This window comes from Chelonia mydas, chromosome 1 (genome assembly GCF_015237465.2).
Source record: "Chelonia mydas isolate rCheMyd1 chromosome 1, rCheMyd1.pri.v2, whole genome shotgun sequence".
In the NCBI taxonomy this organism is placed as follows: domain Eukaryota; kingdom Metazoa; phylum Chordata; order Testudines; family Cheloniidae; genus Chelonia; species Chelonia mydas.
This window is the reverse complement of record NC_057849.1, coordinates 182,011,901-182,039,893: the sequence shown is the minus strand read 5'-3', so window position 1 is coordinate 182,039,893 and position 27,993 is coordinate 182,011,901. Positions and strand designations below refer to the sequence as shown.

The 27,993-nt window shown below is 45.4% G+C and overlaps 1 protein-coding gene across 3 annotated transcripts; it reads left to right on the top strand.

The window, feature by feature from the left end:
• The first annotated feature begins 18 nt into the window (after window positions 1–18).
• On the top strand, window positions 19–27,993 carry CD80 (CD80 molecule). Of its 3 annotated transcripts, none has more exons than XM_027823242.3 (7): window positions 19–540; window positions 1,513–1,619; window positions 15,286–15,633; window positions 18,483–18,761; window positions 20,731–20,856; window positions 22,990–23,134; window positions 25,515–27,993. In XM_027823242.3, exons 2-6 carry the CDS (start codon window positions 1,523–1,525, stop codon window positions 23,115–23,117), a joined length of 978 nt encoding a protein of 325 aa, XP_027679043.1. In that variant the 5' UTR covers window positions 19–540; window positions 1,513–1,522; the 3' UTR covers window positions 23,118–23,134; window positions 25,515–27,993. The 3 variants fall into 3 exon arrangements, with proteins under 3 accessions (XP_027679043.1, XP_027679042.1, XP_037762350.1); XM_027823241.3 differs by having other exon boundaries at window positions 40–540; window positions 1,510–1,619; XM_037906422.2 differs by having other exon boundaries at window positions 155–540; window positions 15,301–15,633.

The window sequence follows — 27,993 nt, the reverse complement described above, 5'->3', positions numbered from 1 at the left end:
AGTAGGGTGGGAGGTCTGGGTGGTGCCAGTGGTGGGAGAGGGAAGAGGGGCTGGGATTGGAGGTGGTGGGATGAGGTTAAGCAGGGCCACTGATTACAAGGCAGCGTGAGCATTAACAATGTTTTGGTCCAATTGTAAACTATTATGAAATGATGTTTCCTCTCCTTTGTGGCTGCAGAGAAACGGCCCCATGTGGCTGTATCGGGGCTGCCGCTCTGTTGGAACCCTCAACGCAGCCTGTCGAGTTGGTCCCTGGGCCTCTGTAACAATCGTTTCCAAGCAGCGTGGGGACGTCAGAATGGGGCGGGGTGGAGCACGCAGGGTCAGAAAGGTTTTGATTCTTAATCAGTGCAAAAGGGGAAGTTGTGGGGGTGGCAACCATTTTTTCTCATATAAAGTTAAGCTCCACATGCTCTGCTCTTTTGTTGTGCCCGGCTGACTGAGAATGAGCCGCTTTGAGCTCTGTTACACAGAGGACGTGGCCAGCTAAGGACTATCCAGACCCCACGGCAAGAGGGAGAAGGAGCCCCTGGAATACAAGTGAGTGCTCTCGGTTTTTGTCTTGCTGCGGGTGACTCTGGGGGCCTCTATTGGAGTGGTTTGGCCCTTTACTTTCCTCTGCTAGCAGTTCACTACTGTCTGGCTGAATGGCATGTTTCTGGTAATGTTGGGCTCTGTGGGGTGCTGACAAGCAAGAATGTGTCATCTTTAAATTGGTCAGAAATCTGCCGGGCTGGAAAGCAAACCTCTGAACACCTTGAGCGGATGATTTTAAAAAGGAGGCTCTTATGAGTTGAGGCAGAATGGGAGGACGCAGGCTTTGAGGACACTGACCGCCTCTTGCTGGGGCCATGCCTCTTTAATAAACAGCTTTCTCCTGAGCTGTAAATCCAGCAGCTCTCCGGCACTGAATTCACTTCCCAAATGCTGAAAGGCCAAGGCAGCTGGGTGTAGTTTGAGGAAGTTCTGAGGCAATTCTAGGCTCCTGGCCAACTCCAGAATAATAGGGGGAGGCACAAAGGTCGTGTAAAGCCAGCCTCCTGATTTTACACCAACCAGAGCCTTGGTGCACTGAGAATGGGGCTCAGTGTGTTTTGTGTATAGAGCAGAGGATTTAGGAATTGGGACTCCTGGGCTGTATTGCCAAATCTGCCACTGGTGAGTGGCCAGGACCTTGGGAAAGTCACCTAACCGCACCTTCAGAATAACCCCCATAGCACCCAGAACTAACCCTTGAAAAGGCCATTAGACTTTCCCAAGCAAAGCAGATCACCCAGTCCAGAATGAAACTCATGGAGGGTGAACAGCGCGCTGACACTCAGGCTTAATTAACCAATGTTTGTAAAGTGCTATGGGATCCTGCTGGATGATCAACACTATAGACGTGCTACATGGTGTATCATTCGTCCAAAGAGTTAAGATTTCTGGTCAATGCAAGGGTTCAGTTACTAACTCATCAATTCCTTCTTGTTTCACTCCTTTTCTTTTCTCTGTCTTTTTTTATCCGAGGAGTTCTGAGAAAATGGTGTGTGCGGCTGGGGCTGAACTGATGTGGTCTGGACTGGCGCTAAAGAATTGGTTCTGGCAGGGCCTCTTCGTGCTTCACTTCACTAGTCTAGGTAAGTGGACAAGTTCAGTTCCATTTTGTATCTCAGGAGCTTTGTCTCCCTCGTTCCCCACACTAGGCCGATGAGGAACATTGGGGCAGAAACTTGGGGGGCTGGAGCTGCTGCTGCTGCATGTTGTGGGGACAGAGAGAAGACTGCAGCTTCCAAGATAGTGCCTTTCACTCTTTCTAAAATTTAGTAGAAATATCAGGGTGCTAGGGAGAGCCCTGATGGCCTGTGGGGGTTAATACTCTACGCAAGAACTGGATTTCTGATCCTGGTCCCACTCCTCTGAACAGAGCCAACCATAAGCTTGTGTGACCTATGTGCCTATGTTGGGCCCTGCACTCCCCACACCCATGAGGTGCTGTCTAGAAGGGCATCCTCAATTCCATAGCCGCGGCCCCATCAGAGTGGTGCCTGCAGGCCACAGCAGAGAGAGAATTCCCAAGACACCCTTGTCCGCTCTCTGTTTGGAAAGTGGCAGTTCTCCTCCATCTTGGCTTCCTAGGCCAAGTGGGTCACTAAAGACTGCTGAGTCTCAATAGTGTGAGGGGTGAGGGTTCCCCACGGGCAGGGTGAGCACCAGAGGCAGGCAGGAAGGGATGTGGGAACCTGGTCTGAGGCTGGGGGGGTCCATGCAAGTGCTACTTTTCATAGGGCCACACAAAGCTAAGAGCCAGCTGTGCTGCCAAGGATAGGCAGGGTGTTAATGAGTGGGTGGGTGTTCTCTCATTGCTCAGCGGTACCCTTTCCAGTCACGGAAGCCCTGCCCTGTCCAGTCTTCCCTTGACTGCAAGGATAGGGGCTGATTCAGAGCTTCTGGGACAGAAGAGCTTCTAAGCTCCCAGGAGATGCAGAAATGGAAAGAAGTCATTTCTCCTCTGGGAAATGTACAATAAACTGGTCATTGCAAAATCACACAATCAACAATTCTCCTAATGCAGGCTTAGATTACTGGTCTTGGGACTGAGTCATATATCCTGTCCCCTCGCCTTCTCCAAGAGTCTGCTGCTAGGCTCATTGAATTCAATAGGCTTTTGAGATCAGTCCTCACAGCTGTGTGAAATGTTAACACCGGCACCTCAAAGCACATACAGTTCTCCTGAGCTTGGATCCCTTACAGATTCGAAGCATTAGGCTTGTTGACAGTTTCCGTGTAGTTCATGACACTTTAAAGCAAACTGTGCTGAACTGTGGCTTTGCATAAAAGTTGTTCAAAATTCTGCGTTTTTCATGGTAGTATTATGAAATGGGGGAAAACTTTGTCATTTCCACAGAGTTTCACTTTAAGATTGAGTTTGTTCAAACCTGAAACTCAAAGCAAAACTTGGGGAATTTCACATGGAATTAAACATGCAGTCCCCTGTAAAGCAAACCACCATGTTTTCAGGGCTCTTTTCTCTCTCCCAATCTCCTAACCACACATATAAATATGTGTCATAAACATAATACATGTATTTGTGAGTAATGCATCCATCCACACTCATGCGGTAATGCTATGCCACACTAAACCATCGTGTGTATGTGTATAAGTGTGTGTGTGCACGAGAAGGCCATATTACTGACGAGTAACGTGACGTTTTCCCCAAAATTATACTAAGCCCAGGATAGACAATACGCAGGTCTTCACCACTGACAGGTTTAAGGTCTAATCAATAGAAACAGGAGCTTTATCCCATTAGAAAGCCAGGAACTGTCCTTTCCAAAGGAACTGTCCTTCTGTTTCTAATCCTGGTAGACTGCAAGATGCTTGATTTGAACACTATGGCATTAACAAGCACAGAAAAGCTTTGGAGATTTCTAAAATGTACTGGTTATAATTTTTTCTCCTCTCTGAGCCGGGGGACTCAGATAGTATCAAGGCACCTTGAAGTGCCTCAAGTTGGATACCCAAAATCAGTGACTATTTTTGAGCCTTAAACACCTTTGCAAAATAGAAGTTTTGATACATACCCTACTTTGTGATGTATGGATTAAGGGCTAAATGACAGCAGGTAGATACCATGGTGATGGGCACTCTAGAAGAACCTACGGTAGTCATTATTTTACTATGACATGGAACAAAATTGTTCTAAGCCTGTGATATAAAATTCAGGACCCTTTTAGAGATTAACTAAAGCTGCACCATGTTTAGGAAACAGAACATTGTATAATAAAACCTAAACCAGAATCACCCCCTGAATACATATGTTTATTGCCCCTTGAGGCGAATAAAATGACCTTCAGTGGACAATAATTCCTGAAGCTATCTTCTTCAACCTGTGGCACAATATTTACTGTACCAACTGTAGCCCTTAGCTTGTGTGTGTGTGTGTGTATTATATATATACACACACACACAAGCTATAGTGGATACAGTGTGTATATATATATATATATATACACACACACACACAGTCACTGTTAGGGATTGCTATAGATAGCGTAACCTCAGGGCTTTCGTTCTAACTCTATCTTTCCAAATGCTCATAACTTTCTGAACATTTCTCCTTTGTGGCTGGTGTTTTTCATGCGTGGGTCCCCGTTCTCAGGTTCCAACATGCTGCGCTCAGCACAGGACCTGGAATAGGGCAGGGAAGGGTTGCAAAGGTGGCTTCAAGCCATCTTTGTGCTTCCCCAATTCCCCAGGGCTTCCTGAGATCACTTCAAGTCCTAGCGTAACTTAGAGTAGCCTTAGAGCTATTCTAAGTTATGCTGGCTCGTAACAGCCCCTTAGGGTGGGTCTACACTGCAGCTGGGCGCTAGCCACCCAAGCCTCCACTGGTGCAGCAACATCCACACTGCTATTTTTAGCACACTAACTCAAGCCAAGGTAGCCTGAGTCTGTCAGTTCAGGCTGGGAGGCTCGCTCTGTGCTGCAGTGTGGACGTACCCTTAGAAACTTTTATACTGGCCAACGGTTGCCGGATCTCAGTGTGCTCCTGGCCTACCCCAGGTGTTGGTGAAGACCAGAAGGAGGTGACGTAGAGCCAATAGAGCCATCCTTAGCCATCCATTCTCACTTGCTGGGAGAAGCTCCTACTACCCCTTTAATACGGTTATGCAGCCTCTTTGCCTGCCCGGAGTGGTGCCAAGGGTCAGGATCTGGTTCCTGGGCTCTGGCCAGAGGTGAATTTTTTTGGAAAGTTTTGAGGAAAATCCCTGCAACATTTTTGAGTTATTGGAAGGTGGGGAAATACACTTCCTTCAGCAATGAAAGAAAATGTTTCCTCACCAACAACTCAAAAGAGCTGGGAATCCCCTCTCTAACGCATGTGACAATAGCCAGCTCAGGGAGGAGATGATTTCTGTTGGGCGTGGCGGGAGAGATTAAAAATCAAAAAGGGTAGCATGCTCAGTGGGTATCGGCAAAGTTTTCGTCAGCTACTAATGACTCTCTGTCCATTTGCGGCCAGTTTCTGTGCAATTCCCAATAGGACTAGGGGCTGTACCAGGGGCAGACTGCAATGCGGAAATTGCAAATTACAGCCCAAGCGGTCAAGCCATGCAAATTCAGTTTCTGCCTTTTTGCTACTGCTGCCCCTGTCTCTTTTGCCTTTTTGGATGAGCGGCTGCCTCCTCAGAACCCAAAGATGCAGAAACAATTTATTCAGCCAAAAATATCGGCAGCAAAAGTTAGAATTGACTCCTTCCAACCTTCCACCCCAAGCTGCCCAGAAATGTAAAGGGCGAGCTAGAAAGTCTAGTCGGGACCATAGTTTATGGATGCTTTCTTTCCTTTCCCCTCTCTTTGTTCTATTTTCTTTACATAAAAGTAAAAACCCCCAAAGAAATGTACTACATTTAAACTTTGTATTAAGTTGCATATTCAAATGTTCACATCAAGCGCTGTCAGAGTTACTCTGAAGACCTTAGCTCGCCTACATTTACCCAGTTAGACTCTTCTATATAAATCCAAACAGATCCAGTGTGCACATGTGTGAGTTCATATTACTCTGAGGCCACTAACTTTTGCTGACTCCTCAGCATTTACATTTGTTGTGTTATTGTTGTATTGAATTTATGTAGAGGTGTTTTGCATTTAATGACGTGAGGTCTTTGTCTGAGCTGTGTGTTCAGTAGGTGTATTTTTATATGTGCTGTGCCTTTAGCCAGGTGAGCGACATTGGTAAATGCCCTCAGGAAGGCGGAAGGCTCTGAAATTCAGTGTTGTGCGAAAGAGGCCAGTTGCTGTTTTTAAATGGATCAGAGCTCAAATCCAGTTGTAACAACTCGATTCCCTCCAAGGAACATCACTGGGAGATTCAGAAGGTCATTCGAGAATATGCAAATGGTTCCAAATGCGGAACTGCCACGGACTGTGCTTCTGCTTTTCTCTCTTACCTTTTCAAATATCACTTCAGTTCATTGGTCCCAGGGGACTCCCTGACTGAAAATGAAAGTGCTGACTGACTGCTGGCTGGGCAGTGACTAATGATGACGTCTTCCTACATACAGAACACAGTACATTTCACTTTCCTCTGATTCTGCAGTATAACAACATTGGATAATAGAAATTAAAGGTGGGAAAGATAATCTAGTCAAACCCTGCCACTGCAACTTGCAAACTTGTTCTATGTAGAGCATGTGACCGCCTGTCTACCTTTGACTGTTCTAAGATGTGTTCATCACTTCCTTTGGGAAACTATTTCAGTCTAAAGAGATCTTGCTGTTAGAAAGTGCTTGCAATTCAACATAGATGGTTCTCTCATGGACTCATACTTTTAGCTTTTTTTGCCTTGGGACTGCCCTCTACAATTTCTCTCCATCCTTGGTCTTTATACCTTTCAGATAGTTATAGAATGCAATGTATTCTCCTTTAATGATCACTTAGCCGGTTAGATTAAATACATATCTATATAAAATATTTCCTCAACCTCACATTTTGGATTATTGCCAAGATTCCCACCTCAGTGCCCTAGTGGATACATGCCCATTAGAGCAGAGGGCTTGGAGTAAGGACTCTGGGTTTCTGTTCCCTGCCCTACCACTAATTTGTGCATTTTCAGGGAAGTCACTTAAACCAAAAGTGTTCACTAATTTGGGGTACCCAATCTGAGGCATGTAGTGCTTGATTTTCACAGGTGTTGGGCACTTACAGCATCTATTCACATAAGATGTGGGATGGGTATCTGAAAACTTGAGGAACCCAAAATTAGTAGACACTTTTGAAAATTTGGGCCTTAACCTTTGTGCCTCAGTTTCTCTCGTTATAAAAAGAAAAGGAGTACTTGTGGCGCCTTAGAGACTAACCAATTTATTTGAGCATAAGCTTTCGTGAGCTCCAGCTCACTTAATCGGATGCATACTGTGGAAATTACAGAAGATGTTTTTATACACACAAACCATGAAAAAATGGGTGTTTATCTCTACAAAAGGTTTTCTCTCCCCCCACCCCACTCTCCTGCTGGTAATAGCTTAATAGCTGGTAAGCTATTACCAGCAGGAGAGTGGGGTAGGGGGAGAGAAAACCTTTTGTAGTGATAAACACCCATTTTTTCATGGTTTGTGTGTATAAAAACATCTTCTGTATTTTCCACAGTATTCATCCGATGAAGTGAGCTGTAGCTCAAGAAAGCTTATGCTCAAATAAATTGGTTAGTCTCTAAGGTGCCACAAGTACTCCTTTTCTTTTTGCGAATACAGACTAACACGGCTGTTACTCTGAAACCTCTCGTTATAAAGTGGGGATAATACTCAGGCGGGGGTTTTGTGATGGACGTGCTTTGAGAACCTCCTCAGTAGGAAGGTGCTACAGAACGGCAAAGTATTCTACTAGAAAATACTATTCAGGACTGGGTTCCAACCAGGGATAGATGAATCTTGAAAAAGCTTAACAAATTAATCCCAATCTCTGTGCTCTACACATCCCCCTAGAATGGTCTTGCACAGCTTCTACTTCTGGTCCTGCCCCAAACCAGCAAGTGCAAGAATGCTGAGGAAATGTCGGGGGGGGGGGGGGAGGAGGGAGTTGTTTTAAAGGAACCGCCATTTTTCTAACCTCAGAGAAGATCCAAGTTTGGATTTGAATTCTGAGTGAATGTTCAACTCAGTCCTTTCTTATCCTAACTTGGTTTGTCTGCTCCTAGTGCTGGAAGAGGGTTTCAGTGGGTCTTTCACTCCCTCTCCCCTCTCTTCCCACAACAAAAACCCCTCCCCTTCCATCCTATACCGCAGCTCTGCTGATATGCATTAAAGAAAACCACCCTCCCCCCTGCCCAGCACACATATTCCATTTGTCTCAGAATAACCCCAGTGGGAGGGGCACAATAAAAGTCAAGGCAAATAGACCTTTAAAAAAATCATTCATCCAGTCTGAATGTCTTCACTTGGATCCCAGCAGCTAAGAAAGCGGAATCCATCAGGGTTTTGTCCCTCACAGCTCCTTGTTTGGATGTAACATATTGGCTAGTGGCAATACAGTCTTGCTACCATGAGTTGTGATCTTTCTTATCTTGTAAACTCGGTAGAGTTGGGACTTGAAGTACCCCAGTGGGTGGCTTGCACAGGGAAGTGGAGTTCGGAAGGCAGTGTTCATGTGCCCCCATTATGGTGATGCTGATGTGGGGGATGTCACTGTGTTGCTAGAGATGGTGCCAAGGTGACACCCTCTTGACTACATGGTTATTAAAGCTTCCCTGGCACGTCTTAGGCGTTACTAATTAAAGATCAAGGCACTTCTAATGCTGAATTGTTTTTCTTATTAGCAAAGTTATTGTTATATCAGTGACTCAGTAAAAATGCCCCCGTCTTACTCGGTGTATCTGCTCCCTGGCTGCAAGTCTTTGGGCTGTGGTCTGCTCACTGTAGTGACACAAACAAGTTTAGGCAAAGTGGGGATGACTGTAGTCCAATTCTTACTGAGTAAGAATTACAACAATGGACAGCATGCTGATTAGCACCCCATGTGCTTTGAACTGCCTGTGACAGGCTTGGGTTAAATTGGGTGGGAGGGAAGTCGTGGTGCTGGACAAGCTTTGATCATCAGTGACATAATTAACAATATTGTTATTGAGGTTGATATTACCATCATTAGGCTTCAGAGCTAACTTGCCACTGAGATGAATAGGGGTAATACACACTTCCTATGAGTTCATGCTGTTTTGCAGGCTCAGCATCAGTGCATCGCTTTCACATGGTTCATGTTTTCCAGGCTTTCTTCATAATCATAAGGGCTAGAGACCTCTTTTAAACCAAAAAAAATAAAATAAAAATAAAATGTTAAAATGGTGTGAAGATTGAGAGTATGTATCAGTACCTTAAGGATAAAAGAAATTGTAGAGATGTTGTAATTGTCTTCAAACCAAGCCTTTTAAATCCAGGAAATTGAGGGTTAAGGTTATGCTTAAAAGAAATACAAACATAAGGCAATAACGCACAGTTTGCGGCTTCTAACCCACCTTAACTTTGCCTTATAGAGATGACATGACACAGCTATGTGATTACGTTAAAGGCATTAAGGAGATGGTCAAGTATTTTAGGGACAAAAAGAATCCTAACAATGATATAGTCCTTTACTAGATGGAAGTGGTAGAATTGTCAGTGACAATTCAGAATAGGCAGAAGTGTTCAATGAAAAAGCTAGATAATGTAGTGATGTGGTGGTGGTGTTGATGATGAAACATTTTCCATTCCACTAGTATCTCTGGAGATGTTAGACAGCAGCTACTAAAGTTAGGCATTTTAAAATCAGCAGGTCCAAATACTTTCATTCAAGAGTTTTAAAAGAGTTGCAGAGGAGCAATCTAGACCGTTATTGCTGATTGTCAATAAGTCTTGGAACAGTGGTGAACTTCTAGAGGATTTAAAGAAAGCTAACTAGTGCCACTATTTAAAAAGAATAAATGGGACGGTCTGGGTAATCACAGGCCTGTCAGCCTGACATCAGTCCTAAGAAAAATAGTGGAATGTCTGATATGGGACGTGATTAGTAAAGAATTAAAGTAGGGTAATATAATTAATGCCAATCAACCTAGTTTTTGGAAAATAGATCTTGTCAAACTAAATGGATAATTTTTTTAATGAGACTAGAAGTTTGGTTGATAAAGGTAAAGTGCTGATGTACTATACTTACAGTTCTGTAAGGTATTTGTCTTGGTACCATGTGGCATTAAGAAACTAGAACCAAACAAAATCAACATTGGCATGCTTTAAATGGATTAAAACTGACTAACCAATTGATCTAAAAATGTAACTGTACATTTGGAATCATCATCAATGGATGAGTTTTTAGTGGGGTTCCAGAGGCATCTGTTCTTGTCCCTGTACTATTTAACATTTTTATCAATGACCTGGAAGAAAGCATAAAACATCAGTGATAAAATTTGCAGATGACACAAGGATTGTGGGAGTGGTAAATAATGAAGAGGACAGGTTACTGATACAGATTGGTCTGGGTCACTTGGTAAACTGGGTGCAAGTAAACTATGTGTTTTAATACGGTCAAGTGTACAGTTATACCTCTAGGAACAAAGAATATAGGCCATACTTACAGGCTGGGGCCCTCTATTCTGGGAAGCAGTGACTCTGAAAAGGACTTGGGGGTCATGGTGGATAATCAGCTGAACATGAGCTACCAGTGCAATGCTGTGGCCAAAAGGGCTAATGAAATCCTTGGAATTCCAGGGGAATACTGAGAAGGAATAGAGAGGTTATTTTACCTCTGTATTTGGAATTGGTGAGACTGCTACTCGAATACCGCATCCAGTTCTGGTGCCCACAGTTCAGGAAGGATGTTGATGATCAATTGGAGAAGGTTCGGAGATGAGCCCCGAGAATGATTAGAATGGAAAACATGTCCTACAGTGATATTCAGTTACCTCAATCTGTTTATCTTAACAAAGAGACGGTTAAGGTGACTTGATCATAGTCTACAAACATCTGTGTCCAGTACGGAAATATGATAATAAAGGACACTTCTAGTAGACAAAAGTTATAACAAGATTCAGTGGCTGGAAGTAGACAAATTCAGACTAGAAACAAAGCGTGCTTTTTTTTTTTTTTTTTTTTTGTAACTGTGAGAGTAATTAACCATTGGAACAATTTACCAAGGGTCAAGGTGGATTCTCCACCATTGGCAATTTTTAAATCAAGATTGTATATTTTTCTAAAGATGTGCTTTCATTCAAACAGGAATTAAATCAGGGAAGTTCTGTGGCCTGTGGTATACAAGAGGTCAGACTAGATGATCATGGTCCCTTCTGGCCTTAGAATCCATGAATTTGCATGTACGGTCCCAGTCTAGAGGAAATTCAGTTTTAAAAACAAATTCGATTTCTTTCATACCTTTCCCTTCTCCTCATAGAATCAGTACAGAGTAGAATTAAGGTTGCTTTGGGCACAGTTGACACACACTGAAAACCTATAAGGAAATAGGACTGAATACAACTCCTGGTGACATAAAAACCTATCTATTTTTTAAAGAGCTGCTCTGTTTCTATCTTCCTTCTCCCCACTACATCAGTGGTAAGAAGAGCTCCTGGCCCACCAAGGAGTACCTGGTCATTAAGAGCTGGATTTACAGCTGCTTTGCATTGTCAGAGCGTGCAGCACAAAGCTGCTGAAGCATATTCGTGAACCGGACCCTTAATTTGCAATTGACTTATTGGTGTGCAGGGCTCTCTTACTGATTCCAGCACTTGGGAAGGGGTTCAGGGAGAGCCCATTGCTGAGTCCAGTATCTCTGTGCTCCTGCCGCATTTTCCCAGTACAACGCTGCCTCTGTGCACAGTAGAACCGAAATAGAAGTGCCATAGGAACCATGTCAAGTACTCATGCCCAAGCTAATGTGCAGCCACCTACTATACAGCTACATAATCTTTAAAGCGTACTACCAGTTGGGCCAAATCTACCGAAGACTACTCTCAGCACATGTGCCCTGTCTTCCTCATACCACTGAGGCATTACAACCAATAGAATTGTTGCATGCAAATTAGCTTCAGAGGAAGGGTGATGATTTGTTGAGTTACCTCCGATGTCACACCAGCCCCACTTATGAGTTACCTGAGCTGTTGACAGGAGCCTGTCCGTAGCAAATATACTCATAACAATTAGAGACAACAGTAATTCATCTTAAATACAACCACATTGCCTGAGATATAGCCTATGCCCAATATGAACTACATGGAAATTTTAAAATATCTGTTATCCCATTGCAAAGATCATTTGGGACAGGAAAATAATGAAGCAGGTGCAAATTTCTTTAAAGACCTACTTAATTAATTTTAATTGATAACCTAATTATTGAATTTATTTGTAAATTCTTGGAAAAATCACTTTGTATGTAAGGAGTAAGTACTAGAATGTTGGGGAGAATGTGCCATAGTTTTCCTATAAAGTGAAGAAGTTGAATCCCTGCTTTAAGTTAAAAACAAAACTTAACCTTAACAGTGGAGTAGCAACCAGCAGATGCATAATGCAAATTGAAATTCTGGAATCAAGATGCGGAAACCAGGGGAAAACAATGGTTCATTGAGACATCTTTAGCTAGCCCAATCTGATCCCCGATAACTAGGTTTGGAAGGGTTAGATTTTGATTTGTATATGTCGGTAAATGTCTATTTCGCCATACACACTTAAACCGCTGAAAAAATATTCCATAGATGATAACTGAAATTTACAGATAGGCAAAAGTAAGAAAAATGGTACTTGAGAAATCCAGTGATTTAGATTTTGAGTTAGATTGATTACAAATGCACTAGCAAATGAATAGTAAAAAACAGCTATGACTTGTTGATTTAAGGATATATGTATTGTATATTTTGATATCTGATGTTGACAGTTTGTGTTTTAATGGTTATAAAGCTTTAATTTTTTGAACCTCAGTATCTGCTGTCATTAAATAATTCCTGACCCCTCAACTGTTAAAAAAGAAAAGATAAAAATAAAAAATAAATGCTGAAAACCCATAATTTTGCACAATGGAGAAACTTTAAATTGAAAAAAAATTAAAATGCTTAAAAATAACCATTGATATTATCCACTGAAATTATGTATATAAATTCTGCTAACCTTACTGCTAACGCTTCCTTATTGCCTTGTTATGCTCAGAGCACCTCTCCTGATCAGCACTCTACTCCTTCTGCCTGACCCACGCAGAGATCTAATCATAGCACTCTCTCTGATCAAGTAGGTAGTAAAGTGGGAATCACCAAGCAAATGGAGTTGGAGTTCCTGTGTCCTTTGTAGGAAGCAAATAAAGAAATCCCTGCATCTTGCTCTCTTCTGTGGGAGGAGTGAGAGAACTGAAATTCCTTCCTCTATCCCTGACTCCTTCATCCGTGGGGTCACAATGAAGTATCCATTCTGGAAACAGAGAGCAAGAACCAAGAGGATTTCATAGGCGGGTTGGGAACAGGGGGGAATTTTTGTCTAGATGATTCATTAAAATGTTTTTTCCATAGTGGATGCCTTCTACAGAGTATGTTATGGGGAACATTAGGTACGTAAATCTGGACTGGCTTCAGTTTTCATGTTTGCTTTGCAATTCACCTTTAAAGTAAACTCATATGAACTGGGGACTTTTGTGGAGCTGCATGACTCTCCCTGGACTGTGGTTGCTTCAGGCTTAAAGTGTTCGGGTTGCAGTTTCATGGGTGCAGTGCCTTTTAAGGGAGGGTGTGACATCAGCAGGAGTTTCCAGCCTCTGCATATGTACTGCCGAGGAGGTTTTTGTTCTCCTTTTGGTTGCAGAGGAGACTCTTGGTGGCAAAGTGTGGAGAACCTCATGCAACTCATGATGCGATGTCTCATTGACATTTACAGCTACGCCCACTCTTCTCTATAATAAAAAAAAGCAAAAAACCCAGCTCCATTGGGTGGTGGTATCAGGCCAAAATCCCAAAGTTTCAGTTGCTGTTATTGGAAGGCTAGCAGTGATAGTAACTGAGCTGGAAGGAGACACAAGCAGGAAGAAGACAGACACACTCAAAGAGGAGGAGCAGCAAGACATGCAGCTTAAGGTGGGCTGCGTTACACAGAGTAGCACACCTGGTTGATAAATAAGAGCTCTCCTTGGGATCTGTCACTAGTGAGGGGGCAATGAAGTGCCTGAGTCAAAGAAGAGCTCCCCAATTAAATGGAAAACACAATTTTGTATTTGCTGGACCTGGCATTTTTCTATATGTTTCCTACTGATTTGCCATAAGGCAGGTGGGTGGAGCAGGGGCATGTGCTCTGGCAATGGATTCCCTGCGCATTTCATGCTGGAATCGTGAAATCTCATGCTTTCGGTTTGGTTTGGTGTCTGAATTGTGAACTCTGGTTAATTGCAGGCGCGCCTCCTGCAAATCAGGGAGCACCGGGGCAGGCTAAGATTTTTTTCCTTCTCTAGCACTTTCCAGGGAGGATCTCAGAGAGCTTTACAAGCAATGAGTTAAGCCTTAGGAGACCCTTTAGGGTCGGTAAGTATCGTTATCCCCACTTTGGGAAACTTGGCCACAGAGAGGTTAAGTGACTTGTCCAAAGCTACTCAGCAACTTCTGGCAGAGGTCCGAATAGAACTGCCCTCATTTTGCTTGAACCACAAGATCATTCTTTCTCTCCAGACACTGCTCTGTCATCATTCTGGGCCAATCAATCCTCAGCTAGCCTCTGCTCTGCTATCACGGGTCCTCTCAAGCCTTCCAGCTTGCCATCACCTCTGATGTCCTACCTCCACTGTGTGGCCAGATGGAGTGGGGGGAAGCTACTGCAGTGCTGCATTGCAGGCCTAAGCATGGGAGCAGAGTGCAAAGGAGATACAGCAAAGCAGGGGAACCACTGCAGGACAGGGCTGGGCTGATCTTTTCTTTTTTTCCCCTTCATAAGAGTGCTGGCCTGTTGTCACAAGGATGCTCATGAGCACCAAGCCGTGACATTGGTTTGTTATCACAGGGGATGCTCATGCCAGTTTTGGTTTAGTGAGGCTCCTCAGAAGCACCAGGGTATGTATCCAGATTTGCTGTGGGGATGCTCATGAACTATAGGCTGTGTGTCTTGGTTTGTTCTTGTAGAGATGCTTGTGAATGTCGGGCTATGATGCTGGCTTGTTGCTGTAGGGTTGCTCATGAGTGCTGGCGTGTTGGCTTGGTTCTCCCTCCCTTCCCTTTACAAGAAAGATGCATTGCTGCATTTGCTTGGGGTTGGGGAAACACACAGGAAAACGACAGGGATTTTGCAAACAAACAGCTCTAGGAAGAGAGAGAAGAGATGTTTTGGTCCCTAACAGCTTTTACAACATACATCACCCCTTCAATGACAATAGTGATGATTACTTACTCTGAGTTTTGAAAGTTGTGACCCATCCTGCTTTCCGTGCAGATGCTGCTGCTCTATTCATTTTCACTAATCCACAGGTTTAGCAACCATTTTTTATTACTTAGATCTAGGGTGACCAGATATCAACTGTGAAAAAATGGGACGGGGGTGGGGGGTAATAGGCATCTATATAAGAAAAAGGCCCAAAAAACGGGACTGTCCCTTTAAAAACGGGACATCTGGTCACCCTACTTAAATCCATACATGAGACTGGAGCATCACAAGAACACATCACCGAGACAGGTCCCTTCCAGGAGAATATTTCAGTGTAAACTGGACAATGGAAAGCTGGGGCACATCAGTGGGAGTAGACTGAGTTGTGATCAAGGGTGATGGAGTTGTAGGGAGAATGGGCATTACGGATATATGACTGTCTCATGACATATGTTGTTATTTCCAGTTTGTTTCCCTGCAGTCTTTGCACAGGAAATTACGCTCAAAGCCAAAGTGGGAGACAGCGTCCTCCTGCCCTGCTGCTATAAACTACCCAGCCTACAGGCCCTGTTTAAATATCGCGTTTACTGGCAAACAAAAAATTCGGACGTAGTGATTGCTTACTCAAAAGGTACGCTGCTCAGGACCGATGCAAAGTATGAGAACCGGACCAAGATGGACCTACAGAACCTCACAATGTCGATCTTCCCAGTGAAACTATCAGACAACGACATATATGAATGCATAGTTCAAGAGCTAGAGAACGGAGCTTACAAGCTCGCATGTGACGTGACTGTGGTTTTGGCGGTTGTAGGTAAGTGGTGTGACCCAAATCATCAGAAGCCTTTAATTAATACACAAAGACCCAGGGGTTAAGATGGATGACTAGATGCATCATTGACTGTGGCAACAGAACAGATAGGCCATAGCATCCTTGAGGAAGCGTAAGCATGGCTAGACTCAGCATTAGGATTCTAATTCCAATAGGATTACCTGCCATCCCCCTTCTTTAGCTCTGTCCTCCTACATGGCAGTCCACACTCAGGGCCAGAGTTACACTTTACGCACCCCTAGGCACAACATCTTCAGCGCCCCCCCACCTACTGACTCCCCACTGCCCAGCGCCCCCTGCACACACCCCCTCCACAATTGCCCAGTGCCCCACATAGACCCCCCCCACTACCCAGCGCCCCAACACACACAGACTTCCCGCACCCGCCATGACCTAGCACTCCTCACCTCCTCACCGCCCAGAGCCCCCCCATAAGCCCCCTACAGATCCACTCTCCTGTGCCCTGGCCACACTCACCGGTCCCGCTGGGAGGTGACTACGTCCACCGGGCTGAGCCGGCAGCACAACCAGGGCCAGTCAGGGATTGCTCTGGCCCCTCAGGAGAGCCGTGATCAGCCAGGCTGGACCAGGAGTGGGGCCTGCCCACTTGCCCAGCAGGGCCCTCTGCATTGCATTGCTGAAGCCTCTTGGAGAGCCCCACAACATTCTAGGGGACTGGCCAGTGCTCTAGGGATGAGACACTTCCATGCCCTAAGGGTTAAATGAGCCTGAGCTCAGATCGGTGCTTAAATGGCACCTGGTTGAAAGGGGTTCCAGACCCAGCCAATAAAAGTTCTACTATTCAAGCTGTCATTGAGGAGTGCACATGTCAGCCCCACATGGGGGGAAACCCGCTCTGGTTGGCTATTTTGCCACCTGCTGGGGTGTAAGCAGCCAATCAGAGCTAATGCAGGGACCGGCAAAGCTCTTCCTCTGTCCCGCCTTCCCCCCCTCCCCAGGAGCCTATTCTTCCAGGAGAGGAGTGGGGACCAGGAAGAGCCCAGCAGCTCAGGATGGCCCTGCTCCTTCTCCCCGCCCCTCCTGTGAGCAATGGGGACAGGCTGGTGCCTGTGGTCTCTCCTTTGCCAGCAACACCAGCATGGGAAGGGGGACAGGGGACGCCACTGCAGCCACTCTTGGCCTGGGGAGTGACAAGGGGAGTGAAGAACCCCAGGAGCTGCAGGAAGAGCAGACATGAAGCTGGGAAAGGGCAGAATTGATGGGGAGCCAGGGGGGTAGAACAGATGTGGGAGCAGAATTAATGGGGCAGGTGGGAGAGACAGGCAGATGTTGATGATGTCACTTTCATTTCTGTAGAAAATGATCTTTCCTCCCTTGCACACTTTTTCAGACCAATGTAAGCTCTGCCCCCAATAAATGGTTTAGTGGAGGAACAGGAGTGCTGTTGCTCAGAACGAATCTGAACCTTTGGTGGAAATTAGAAGAAATTCTATTCGCATCATCATTTTCCATTTGCACGGCTGCCTCTGTGGTAGCTGGTTTCAACTGAGAATAGAGACATTGATTTCTTTTTGACCCGTATGACAGCAGAAAGTCCCAGAGATCTCGCAGGGAAGCCTCTATCTAGGTCCATGAATAAGCACTGGAATCTTCCACATCTTGAATGTGCATCTCTCCTGAGGTTTTCCCATCACTAGACCTCAGCCTGCCTTGCAGCAGCATGTATATAACACCCCCTGGTGTGCAGGGACCCCTGAAGGAACTGTCTCCCTATCAGCGAGTGAGAACTGAGGTGAAAAAAGAGACTTGGCCAGTTTCTTGCCTCCTATATTTCCGGAACACTCCACTCCCCCTCTTGTGGGGTGCATCTCCTGTGGAGAGGAATATTCCTAGGGCTGACAAATCACTAGGACAACAGTGACTGAAAGTTGTTACCATGTGATGACTGTTCAATGATCCTGTGTGAAATGAGCTAGTCGTTTCAGTCCAGTTTCTGGTTTAGAAGTGGCTGTCTCTAAAACAATCCTTTGTGCTAACTAAGGCAGTGGGGCCCAGTGGATGGGGTGCTGGGATAGAACTGAGGAGGCCTGGGATCTTTCTCTTTCTGCCACTGATCTGCTGTGTGACCTTTGGAAAGTCACTTCATCCCTCTGTGCCTCAGTTTCCTCTTCCATGCTTTGATTCTTGTCTACTTAGATTGCAAGCTCTTTGGGACAAGGACTGTCTCTTACTATGCATCTGTACAGTGCCCAGCGTGATGGGGCCCTGATTTCAGTTGGTGGGTGGGGGATCCCTAGACATGACCGTAATACAAATCATTAATTAATTGACTCCCTTGCTGGATGACTCAGAAGAGAGGCCAATGTATGAATATTCCTTAGAGACTCAACTCCCTTTGCACACTCTAGAGATGGAGCCTCTTATACAGGGTTGAAGTACATTGGTGGGGAAAATGGGGACATTTGCACTCCAGTGCAAGAAATATTTTTATTTTGCCCTTCTCACACCATGTGTTGTCTTTTCTACACATTTGTGCAATAGACTATTAATAACCACAAACCCTATATTTCTATAGCATTTTTGGTTAAGAAGGACACCTTACAAATGACCGTATGTCTAGAGAGACCGCACGCCACCACTGAATGTGGCAGCTGGTGAAACAGTGCACTGCAATACTGGAAAATAGTTTAGGACAGGAAGTGAAGGTGAATACCAGAATTCCCTATCCACCTGTAACTTTAGAAGGAATTTGGCGGCACTAGAATGCAAAGTGCCGTGGGCTCTTTAATGACAAGGCGTCAGGAAGCCTGCAATTTTGTGCTTCATCTGACAAAATGGTAATTAAATCTCTCTCACTACCTTTGCTCCAGCTGACTTCAGCAAGCCGGTCATATCAGCGGATGTACCCAAAGATGCTTGTGGCTCAACTGAGGTGATGGTGAACTGTTCTTCTCATGGGGGCTTTCCAAAGCCCAGAGTCTCCGGGATCCTCAATAATATGTCTGTGGATTGGCAAACCAAGGCAGCTGCCTCAGAAAACAGTCTCTATAATGTCACCGCCAAATTGCAGCTCAATCTGACTGAAGACATTGTCCTCACATGTACCATTGAGTATGATGACTTCAAAGTGTCCTCTAACTACTCTCTGAGTAAGTTTCTGCCAATTGTACGCAGTGTGTAATGAACTTGTGGAACTCCCTGAGGTACATAGCTCAGAAAGAAGGGTGCATTTACTCATGTCAGAATCGTGTCCACAGTTACACTAACATAAAACTTGCAAGCCCTCTCATTCCTGTCTCAAGGTCTGTTACTGGCTGCAATAATCAGGAAGAAATTCCATCTTCCCACACTCAGTAGTATTTCTAACATATGTATGTAGTAATGTATCATGATTGTATACAGTGCAGTGCAAAACAGAGGATCATACAATAAATAGGCCTGTGCCTGGAAAGGGGCAAGTGATAACAGACAGGGAGGGTGATGAAAGGCAGTACATTGAATGTGAGGTAGCCATTACAGTCTGAATGCTTCACAGTGCAAAGGAGCTTGCAAGAAGATGCTTAAAGCCAGAGATTTAAAATAACATTTTTTATTAAAAACAACATTTAAAACATGTTTCTATGCCCAATGTTCTGACTGTATGGATCCAGGCATTTCCAAGGGAAGCTAAGGAGAGATGCTGCTGCCCTTACCCATGGTAAATAGTGCCTTATTCATCATAGTCCTGCTGAACTCAATGGGACCTGTGAAGGTACCATTCAGCTTGAGCAAGGAGCTCAGAACCTGGCCCTCAGAGAATATTGCTAATAGCTGGACATAATGTCTAAATTCCCAGGAGGAAACAAGTATGAAGAAAAGGGCTCAACAGTATACTGCGTGGAATAGAAGAGAAGAAGGAAAAATCCCAGCAAAATAATCATAATAAAACAATAGCCTGAGGTAATGACTGATTCTTTGAAGGCAGGGAGGGGAAACAACAGTGACAACAACAAAAAACACCTTTTGATTTTTAAAGTCGGTGGCCACTTTCACTTCAGTTTGTTGGGAACAGTCCTTAAAGCAACAAATGCTTGGGAGTCCCAGCTCTGGGCTAGCAGGGCTCACACGTGCAGCTGACAAGATTATGGGGAAAATAAAGCCAATGTCGAGGAAACTGAATGCTGCTAAATTTAGCCCAATCTTAGAATCATAGTCATTAGCAAGAGTAAAGCCCTATGAGATGAAGCATACATTTAGGCCATCTTCCTGCCAATGCAGGAGAGCTCCTTACTGTAGAAGTGGTAGTATGTGTCTAGTCTTTTAAATGTTCTAAGTGACAGGTCTTCCACCATCTGATGAGAATGGCAAGAGCATCTGAACCCAGTGAAATAAAATTCCAGACCTTCACTCTTTTTGCCCCCTACTCAGAGAACGATAGCTCAAATATGCCTTTTGCATTCATAGATCTCTTTTATGTATCAGCGTGGAGGTATACATACTGCCCTGGCTTAGGTGTAAATGTACCCGAAACAAGAGAACCTGAGTAGTGCCTCTATGACTGGAAGTTTAATGCAGACTGTTCCTTAAAGGGAAAGAGTTTTGTTACTTCCCCACATAAACACCCATGGCCAACAGAGGCTTCTCAGGGCAGGCAGTGTCTGCTCTGTTAATCAGATAGGTTATGATCCTTAGTTCCTACTGTGTATTACCTCTGAGTGCACCTTTTTATGTCAAATTTGCCTATCTGCTTTTAGATATTCCCAGCCTTGCAGAACTCATGTAAAACACAGTTCATCCATGCCCAGTTCTGGAAGAAAATCCAGGACTTAAAACTACACAGATGTCATAAAAACCTTAAACCCAGAAAAATACTCTTGGGAAATGGGAGGCTTCCTCAGCTTGAGTTCTAGCTTTGTCACTTTTGTGTACCAGGGAGCATACCCTGCCTGGAACTCCATATAGTTCAGCGACTAAAAGGAGTGGCTGGATAATATATTGCAAATAAGCATGTTACTGGCAAAAATAGCATTACTTGGCATTAGAATTTGGACAGAACAGGATTCTCACACGCACTCTTGTGTGAAAGTGGCACTATGGTGAAGGGCCCTTCAGTTATATTTATCAATCCTTTTTTCTCAGAAAAACTAAAGGAATGTTCTTCTCCAAGACTTCTGCCCCAGGGGGTCATTATTGCCTCGAGTTTGGTTCTCATCTGCATCTTCCTTGTGGCCATTGCCTTGCTTTTAAAATATTTCTGGTGTCGTGGTAAGTACAGTTCCTTTAATGAGAGTCACATTCATGGGCTGCTTTCTGTTGCCTCATAGGAAACTTGGTAAAATGTACTATTTGGAAACGTTTCTGTTGGTAGACTGGGGAGGGAAGTGCAGAATATCCAATGCTCTATTTGTACTAATTGTAACTGTCAATGTCACGGAGTATAGATTCATTACAGGGCTTTCCTAAAGGTTGGCAGCTATGTGGGTCCAGGGTTTTGGTTTGATCCATTATAGGCAGGGAGCAACTGAGCCATTTGGGTCAGGATCAGAAATTGTGCAAAGTTGAATGATGTTTAGATCTAGGCCAATTTGGTTCAGACCTGTTTTTATGTACTGAAGCATATAAAGGAGCCCTTTGCCAGGGCTGTCACTGCTGTATAATCATCAAAAATATAGTGGAGTTTTTACCATTTAAAAAGACTTTGCCACCTACCAAAATGAGGCTTATCCTCAAGCCCTCCACTACCAAGCTCCTATTTGCACCATCCCCTTGCTTCCCCCAGAATAACTTGAGGCCAGACTTACACACCTATTTGGGCACCTGAAGATGCAGAGAGGCACCTAGTGGAATTTACAAAAGCAGAGTAGGCATCTCACTCCCACTGAAAGTCAACAGGAGTTAAGCACCTAACTCCCTTGGGCACTTTTGAAAATCCACCTAGAAACCTCTCTTCATCTCTAGGAATCTAAATACCTTCGTAAATCAGGCCCAAGAAAAATACGTGAGCCTTACAGTGTGTCCTAAGGGTCACACAATCTAGGCTTTGGTCACAGGGGAAGTGAGCTTCAGAGTCCAGAATCACCCCTGCAGTGAAGATGCACTGTCAGTAGCCACTATCCTATTTATCATAGAATCTCAGGGTTGGAAGGGACCTCAGGAGATCATCTAGTCCAACCCCCTGCTCAAAGCAGGACCAATCCCCAATTTTTGCCCCAGATCCCTAAACAGCCCCCTCAAGGATTGAACTCACAACCCTGGGTTTAGCAGGCCAATGCTCAAACCACTGAGTTATCTCTCCCTCCTAAAGCAAGCACTGTTGGCCTGCATGTTTGAGCTGATCATAGTTGCAGTGCTGTCCCTCAATGGGAGAGGTTATTTCTAGTGTAGTTGGGACGCAAACCGCTGAAGGGCATTTGTAACTTTATTTTGCTTGGGAGTGCCACTGCTTCTGCAGCTAATTTCCAATGTGCTGTCTACAAGTGAGGAGCTGGGGTTTTGTTTTCTATCCTCCCACCCTACAAAATCAGCCTAGGCTCGGAGAGTCAAGCAACACTATTTCCTCCTGGTGCACCATCAGAGGCAGATTAAGCTTTTCTGGGGCCCTGGGCCACAGCAAGTGGGGGGTCCCTCCCTACCTCTTCCGCCTGCAGCCTTGCCCCTTCCGCCTGTGACCCCACCCACAGCCCCACCCCTTTCTGCCCCTTCCCCGGGGGGAGGGCCCAAGGGCCCACCTGTGTTCCACCCAGGGTACCCCCCATTTTGTCCCCCCACTGCAGCCTTGCAACTCCTTTTGCTCCTTTCTCTCCCCCACTCCCCACAGCCCCAAGACCGGAGAAGCTCTGTCCCCGTGCCATGGCCCTGGGGCACAGCAGGAAGTGAGAGCTCCTACAGTCCCAGGACACCAGGGGTGGGGTGGAGGGAGGGTTTTGCCCGGGGACAGGGGTGGGGGCCGCTGCGGGGGAGGGAGGGCTGGCTTTGGAACAGGGTCAGGGGCTGCTGGGGGGGCTTCCCCCATCCCGTGGCTTCAGTGGAAGAATTTTTCCAGTGGCGCCCCCTCTCCCCCACCCAGTTGGTGGGGTCCGCTGGGCACAGGCCCCATGTCCTGAAGTCCTAGTTCTGCACCAACGGGATTTGGTGTATATCTGTGACATCACCTAAAAGGCCCAAACCAGCCAATGAGAATATGGTTATAGACAATCACTTGAACATGCTGAAGGGAACAATCCTGCCAAGTGAGTGATGGCACTAGAACGAAGAGCTCTTCTCCATCTGATTTCCTTGATTATACACTGATATTCCACTTGAAGGGATCAAAATGTGGCTGAAGGAAGCATTTGGATCCAGTACTGTTGAGTGCACTGGAATTCTGAGCACTTAAGAGGGATTGTCTTCTTTCCGTAGGCTGCGAACAACTGCGGTGCTCTCACTCCCCTGTCCCTCAAGATCCAGTAGTGGGAACTGAAATAAAAGGGGGTGTAAGAGTTGTCATTCACTCCCCTGAAGTAACGTTGGAAGCAGAATCCTTCTGATTAGATCATATTTGCAGGTAACTTTCTCCCCCGTTTGTTGATGGCGAAATAAATGCTCATATGCTATGCACTGGTAACATTAGCACACAAATTGTTCTGTTGTTTTCTGGGGTCAAGGCTGTAGGCTTTGTGGCCACTCACATTTGGACAGATGACATGATCTTCTGGAGTGAAGGTGTCTCCCAGCTGGATAACTGCAGAGATTTTGTTTATATTTAAAGTGAAAGTAGTAATGGTGAAAGATGCCAGTGGTCTTCAGTTTCTCCAAGTCTCTTGATCCTTCTCGCAATATAATGGGTACTGCATTAGTGTAAGTCCCCCTCCTGCCACCCCTCCAATTTGCCCCAGCTCCAGAGTTCACACCAGCAGGGGAGAAAGAGGAGCTCTTGATAAATCCAGCTCTTGGTTGCTCTGCGGAGACTGCAGACCAGGAGGCTGGTTATTGCCTTAGAGGTGGGTTTGTTCATTTCACAAACAGGCCAACAAACAACTCTCAAGGCCAATGTCTTTCAGTCGCTACTAAATTGAATCCGATTTGACCTGTTCACCAGCCATCAACCTCTTACCAGTCTGATGTGCTACCCTGGCCCCCTGGCAACTATTTCTGGTGAACTGCACATAGACCATGTGCCTCTCCTGCTACATATAATGGCCACAGTGGCCAGAGGTGTTGAGAGAGGGCACAACCGTGAGTGAACAACTCAATTTTTCATAATCGGCTCCTAAGGTCTATCTACGCAGCTGCCAGCAGTGAGCTTCTCAGCCCAGGTCGACAGACTCAGGCTCAGGGGGCTCACACAACCACGCTGGAACTAGCTGTGCAGACTGCCTACCCTCCCACCCCAAACTTCAGACTCCGAGCTGCAACATCTACCTAGCTATTTTTAGCATGGTAGCGTGAACCCTGCAAGCCTGAGTCTGTTGACCTAAATGCTCGTCCATCTCTGAGGCACTTCCCTCCAAACCCTCCTCTTCAGCAGCTTGAGGAGAGTTTTCTCCCTCTCAGGATTCCCAATGTGAGCAGTGAGGTGAGCGGCAGGGTGTGAGGTATCCAATAGCTTCATTGGAGCCCCAGAAGGAGGAGATGGCTTGAAAATGCTGTTTATTTTTGATAGATCAAGTGAAAGATGCTGGGGAGGTTTCTGGGGAATGGTCAACATGGAAACGTGGGTGTTAGAAAATGGAAGCACAAGTGGGTCACTGTCCTGTAATTACAGAGTGAGGAAAAACTCTGGTTACACTTCTACAATGACTTTGGGCACGGGGGAGCCCCTCTCCTTACTCCTGATACCTGACTTGATTTACAGCTGACTCTTCCTCTTGAGGACCCAGGCTGATAAACAGGAATCAAAGCAAAAGAAAAAAGAAATGCTATTGAGTAAGGCTCAGAATTACAGATCTTTGAGATGCTGCTTCCAAATGCCTGGGGGTTGGGGATGGAATTGGAACTGCTCAACTGTGTCTTAAACCCTGTTCTCCTAACAAAGGTTTTCCTATAGGTGAGGGGAAGGAACTGGGGGAGAGTGGATCTGAGCAATAAGAGCTAATAATTATTAATATATAATTATTTTGGGGGAAATGTCCTGGGTTCTCTCTCTGCTGTCCCAGTGGCCAGTGTGTGCAGCATGGTGACAGGTGTGAAGTCCTAAGGGGTCATGCTTGTTTGTTTTTCTGTTCTGAGAATGGATGGGCTCACAACTTGACATGCTGTGAGAATGAAGGAAGGGGAAATCATCATAGTTAGTTTTTCTCATTTCCAAACCCAGCCACCCACTCTCACTGTCCTACGGGGAAGGCCCCATCTGGAACAGATACTAAATCTTGGTTAGCAAGTAGTCCGAGGGGGTTTATCAGCACAGATTCTATGGTAGGAGTTTCCCTACTGAATAAATTCATTCCACTGCATTCCTCTTTCTCAAAATCCTCCTGGCTTTTCTGTAAATGTTTGATTGTTCCCAGTCCTGATGCTTGAAACAGCTGCTGTCTAGTGGGCAGACCTGGAGATCAGGTGTCAGAACTGCTGAGATCTGTTGCTGATCTTGGGACAGTCTCTTACACTAAAATGCAGAGTTCATCTAAGTACCAACCACAGCCCGTTGTAAGTCAGATAGGCTGGTTTGCTGCTGATTCATTCTTACTGCCCAAAGTAAACCCTATCCCCAGACAACCTGCAGGCTTTCACAAGGACCAAAGACTGGCCCAGATTCCAACCCAAAGTGTGGCACCCTAGTGGTGCGTGGCTTGCAGCGCCTGCCCTCACCCAGGCAAAGCACCCCGTCTGCTACTGCTTTTTAGATTAGATGCCGTCATGAAGTCTGCAGATGGTTCTGTTGTCTCTGACAGTCATTTTCATGGATGTTTTAGGAGTAAAAAAATCTAACCTTTGTGTCCCCTCAGATCTAGTATCCCGTGTGCCCTGCACTGCAGTCCCCATTGTCCTCTGTGGCCAAGGCTTATTCCATAGACTGTTTGGCTTTTCCAGAAGAGGATGACGGAGCAGGCAGGAAATCTGCTCAAGCGGACTGGGAAAATGGTGTTTTGTGAATAAACACCACCACCACAGAAGCGTTCGGACAGTAACGCACCAGAGCCCTGTATCTGCAATGCCACCTCAAAGGAAGCTCCATTTTCCTGATTAGCTGCAAGAAGAAATATTGCCAGCATCCTGATGCTCCAGGACACCACCTGCCTCCTCAGAGTTTGGGATGTTTGGCTTTGACATTGCCACTAAGGCAAGGGTGGCCTGTGGTGCTTTACCAGGTAGCCCATCTTTAGTAAGGAGGGGCTGGCCCTTGGGAGATGACAGGTCCCAATGTGCAATCTTGAGCCAAGCACAGACTGCACCTCTTTGTTAGAGCTGAGGGCAGCTGTAATCTGTTCCATTCTATGCATGGTCCTTGGGCTTGGACATGTTGCCAGTAGAGTTCTTGGAGTAGAGTTTGGATTAAGAATGTATTTGAGGACCTGACAATCACAGATGTCTCCTGTCTTGGGCCCCTTCTCCAGTAAGGATGCAAGGTTCAGCCACTCCTTAAGGAAGAACTGAACAGAGACGGGGAAATACGTCTTATGCTTATTTCACCAGCCATAACATTTAGTGTAGTCTGGAGTGACATTAATATACTGACACCCTGCCCATTTGCTAACTAATGTGCGTACAGCTATCTGCCTCATTTGCAGCGCAACGCTAGTACTCATGACCTGTTGTCCCAAAAACCTCTCCAGCTAGTGAATCAAAGATACAGCTCTGCTAGTTCACCCCAAAGAGGAAGCTGATGTGCCAAAGCTCATCTGCACATTCCAGCCAACTAACAGCATGCAGACACACCCAACTGGTACTTTTTATATATATTTCCCCTGGTCAACACTCATATGTGGTCAGATTGCTCAGCAGCTAACTTACATGAATGTAACATGAAATAGAAAATTTCTGTCTAGCTCCAAAAACACAGGTCTGCTCCTCTTAAGGGTGTGTGGGGATGTGTGAATACAACACCCTTGTTACCACTGCTTCTCCACAAGGCTTGAGGTGGGCTGAGTCTTTAGTTTCTTGCAGGAAACTTGGTAGTATGGGACTACCCTGGCCAAGGATGCTGCTGTTCAGTCTATGGCTGCTGTTCTCAGAGTCTGTCCCCTGTATCCATTCAGAAGCTGAAGCGTGGAAGAGCCCGGCTTGGGCTCTAGCATTGGATAGGACCTATCCAGATCTCGCCTGAATGGTTTTATTGCCTACTGTGTAGGAAAGAGCGATTTCTCATTTTGAGGGGAAAACCAAAACCCAACAGGCTGCTTGCACAATGGGATTTACTAACATGACTCCGCCCCAGTTTGCTTATCATATTCTATTCTACCCCTTCTGCTTTGTCTTTAAAGCTAACTGGTTATAGGCTCTGTGAGTTACAGCTTCATCTAGCATATTCTGCAGCCATTGTTCCGGGGGGAACCAGTAACCACATGGCAGCAGTGCAGAGTGGATACTAACTGTGGAGATTGGTTGCGCATCACAGAGTTCTCATTGGTCACTTTTTTGACGTTGCTGCAACCAATGAGTGCACAGCTGGGAGGCAGCACTGGGACACCCTAATCCTACACTCCTCTTTCTGGTAAATAGGTGCGTATGAGAGAAATTACAGGCAGGAAACCAAGCCAATAAAGGCAGCTTAGGGAAGCTCAAGCTCTGGGTGAGACACCTGTGCAAGTTAGGATGGTGGTGGGAATGGTGTCACATTTTTCTTTTCTTCCCATTCCTACTACCCACCAACCAGTCTGTACTCTTGCTACTGCCAGCTTTAACTACTGCATTCTCCTATTGGGCCACGGTCCACTATGCCACTCTGTACTTACTTGCCCACTCTCAGCTTTGTGCCTTCTTTCATGCTGCTCTGTAACTTCCCCCTCTCCTCCTAGAAATGCATCTGTACCACAATGGCTTTCCTGTTTAAAATAAAAACAAAAAGCACCAGGCGTACTCCCAACCCTCTTCCTCCAGCTGTTCCATACTTAATATGCGATCCTAACTGAAGCCTGTAAGCTCTCTGGGGCAGGGTTTTTCTGTTGAGCATATGCTTTTGTAAATCACCAGATACCCTTACGACATTGTAAATAATTCCTTCTAGCTGAGCTAAGGGATTTCACACTGACAGAAATACAGGAAATGTAGGGTTTGATTTTTCCCACACCATAAAACATGTTTTATGTTTTCTACTGTCTCACAGTGTTTTCAGTGAAATGCACATGGTTTCCATGAGACCTTTCAGCTTATTTAATGTCTGAACCAATGTAACAGGTGAACTGCTTTCAGTTTAACATCTTCATTTTGGCTAAGATATTCTATGGGGTTTTTCCCCCCCTTAATTGTATTAAAAGGTAAACTCTG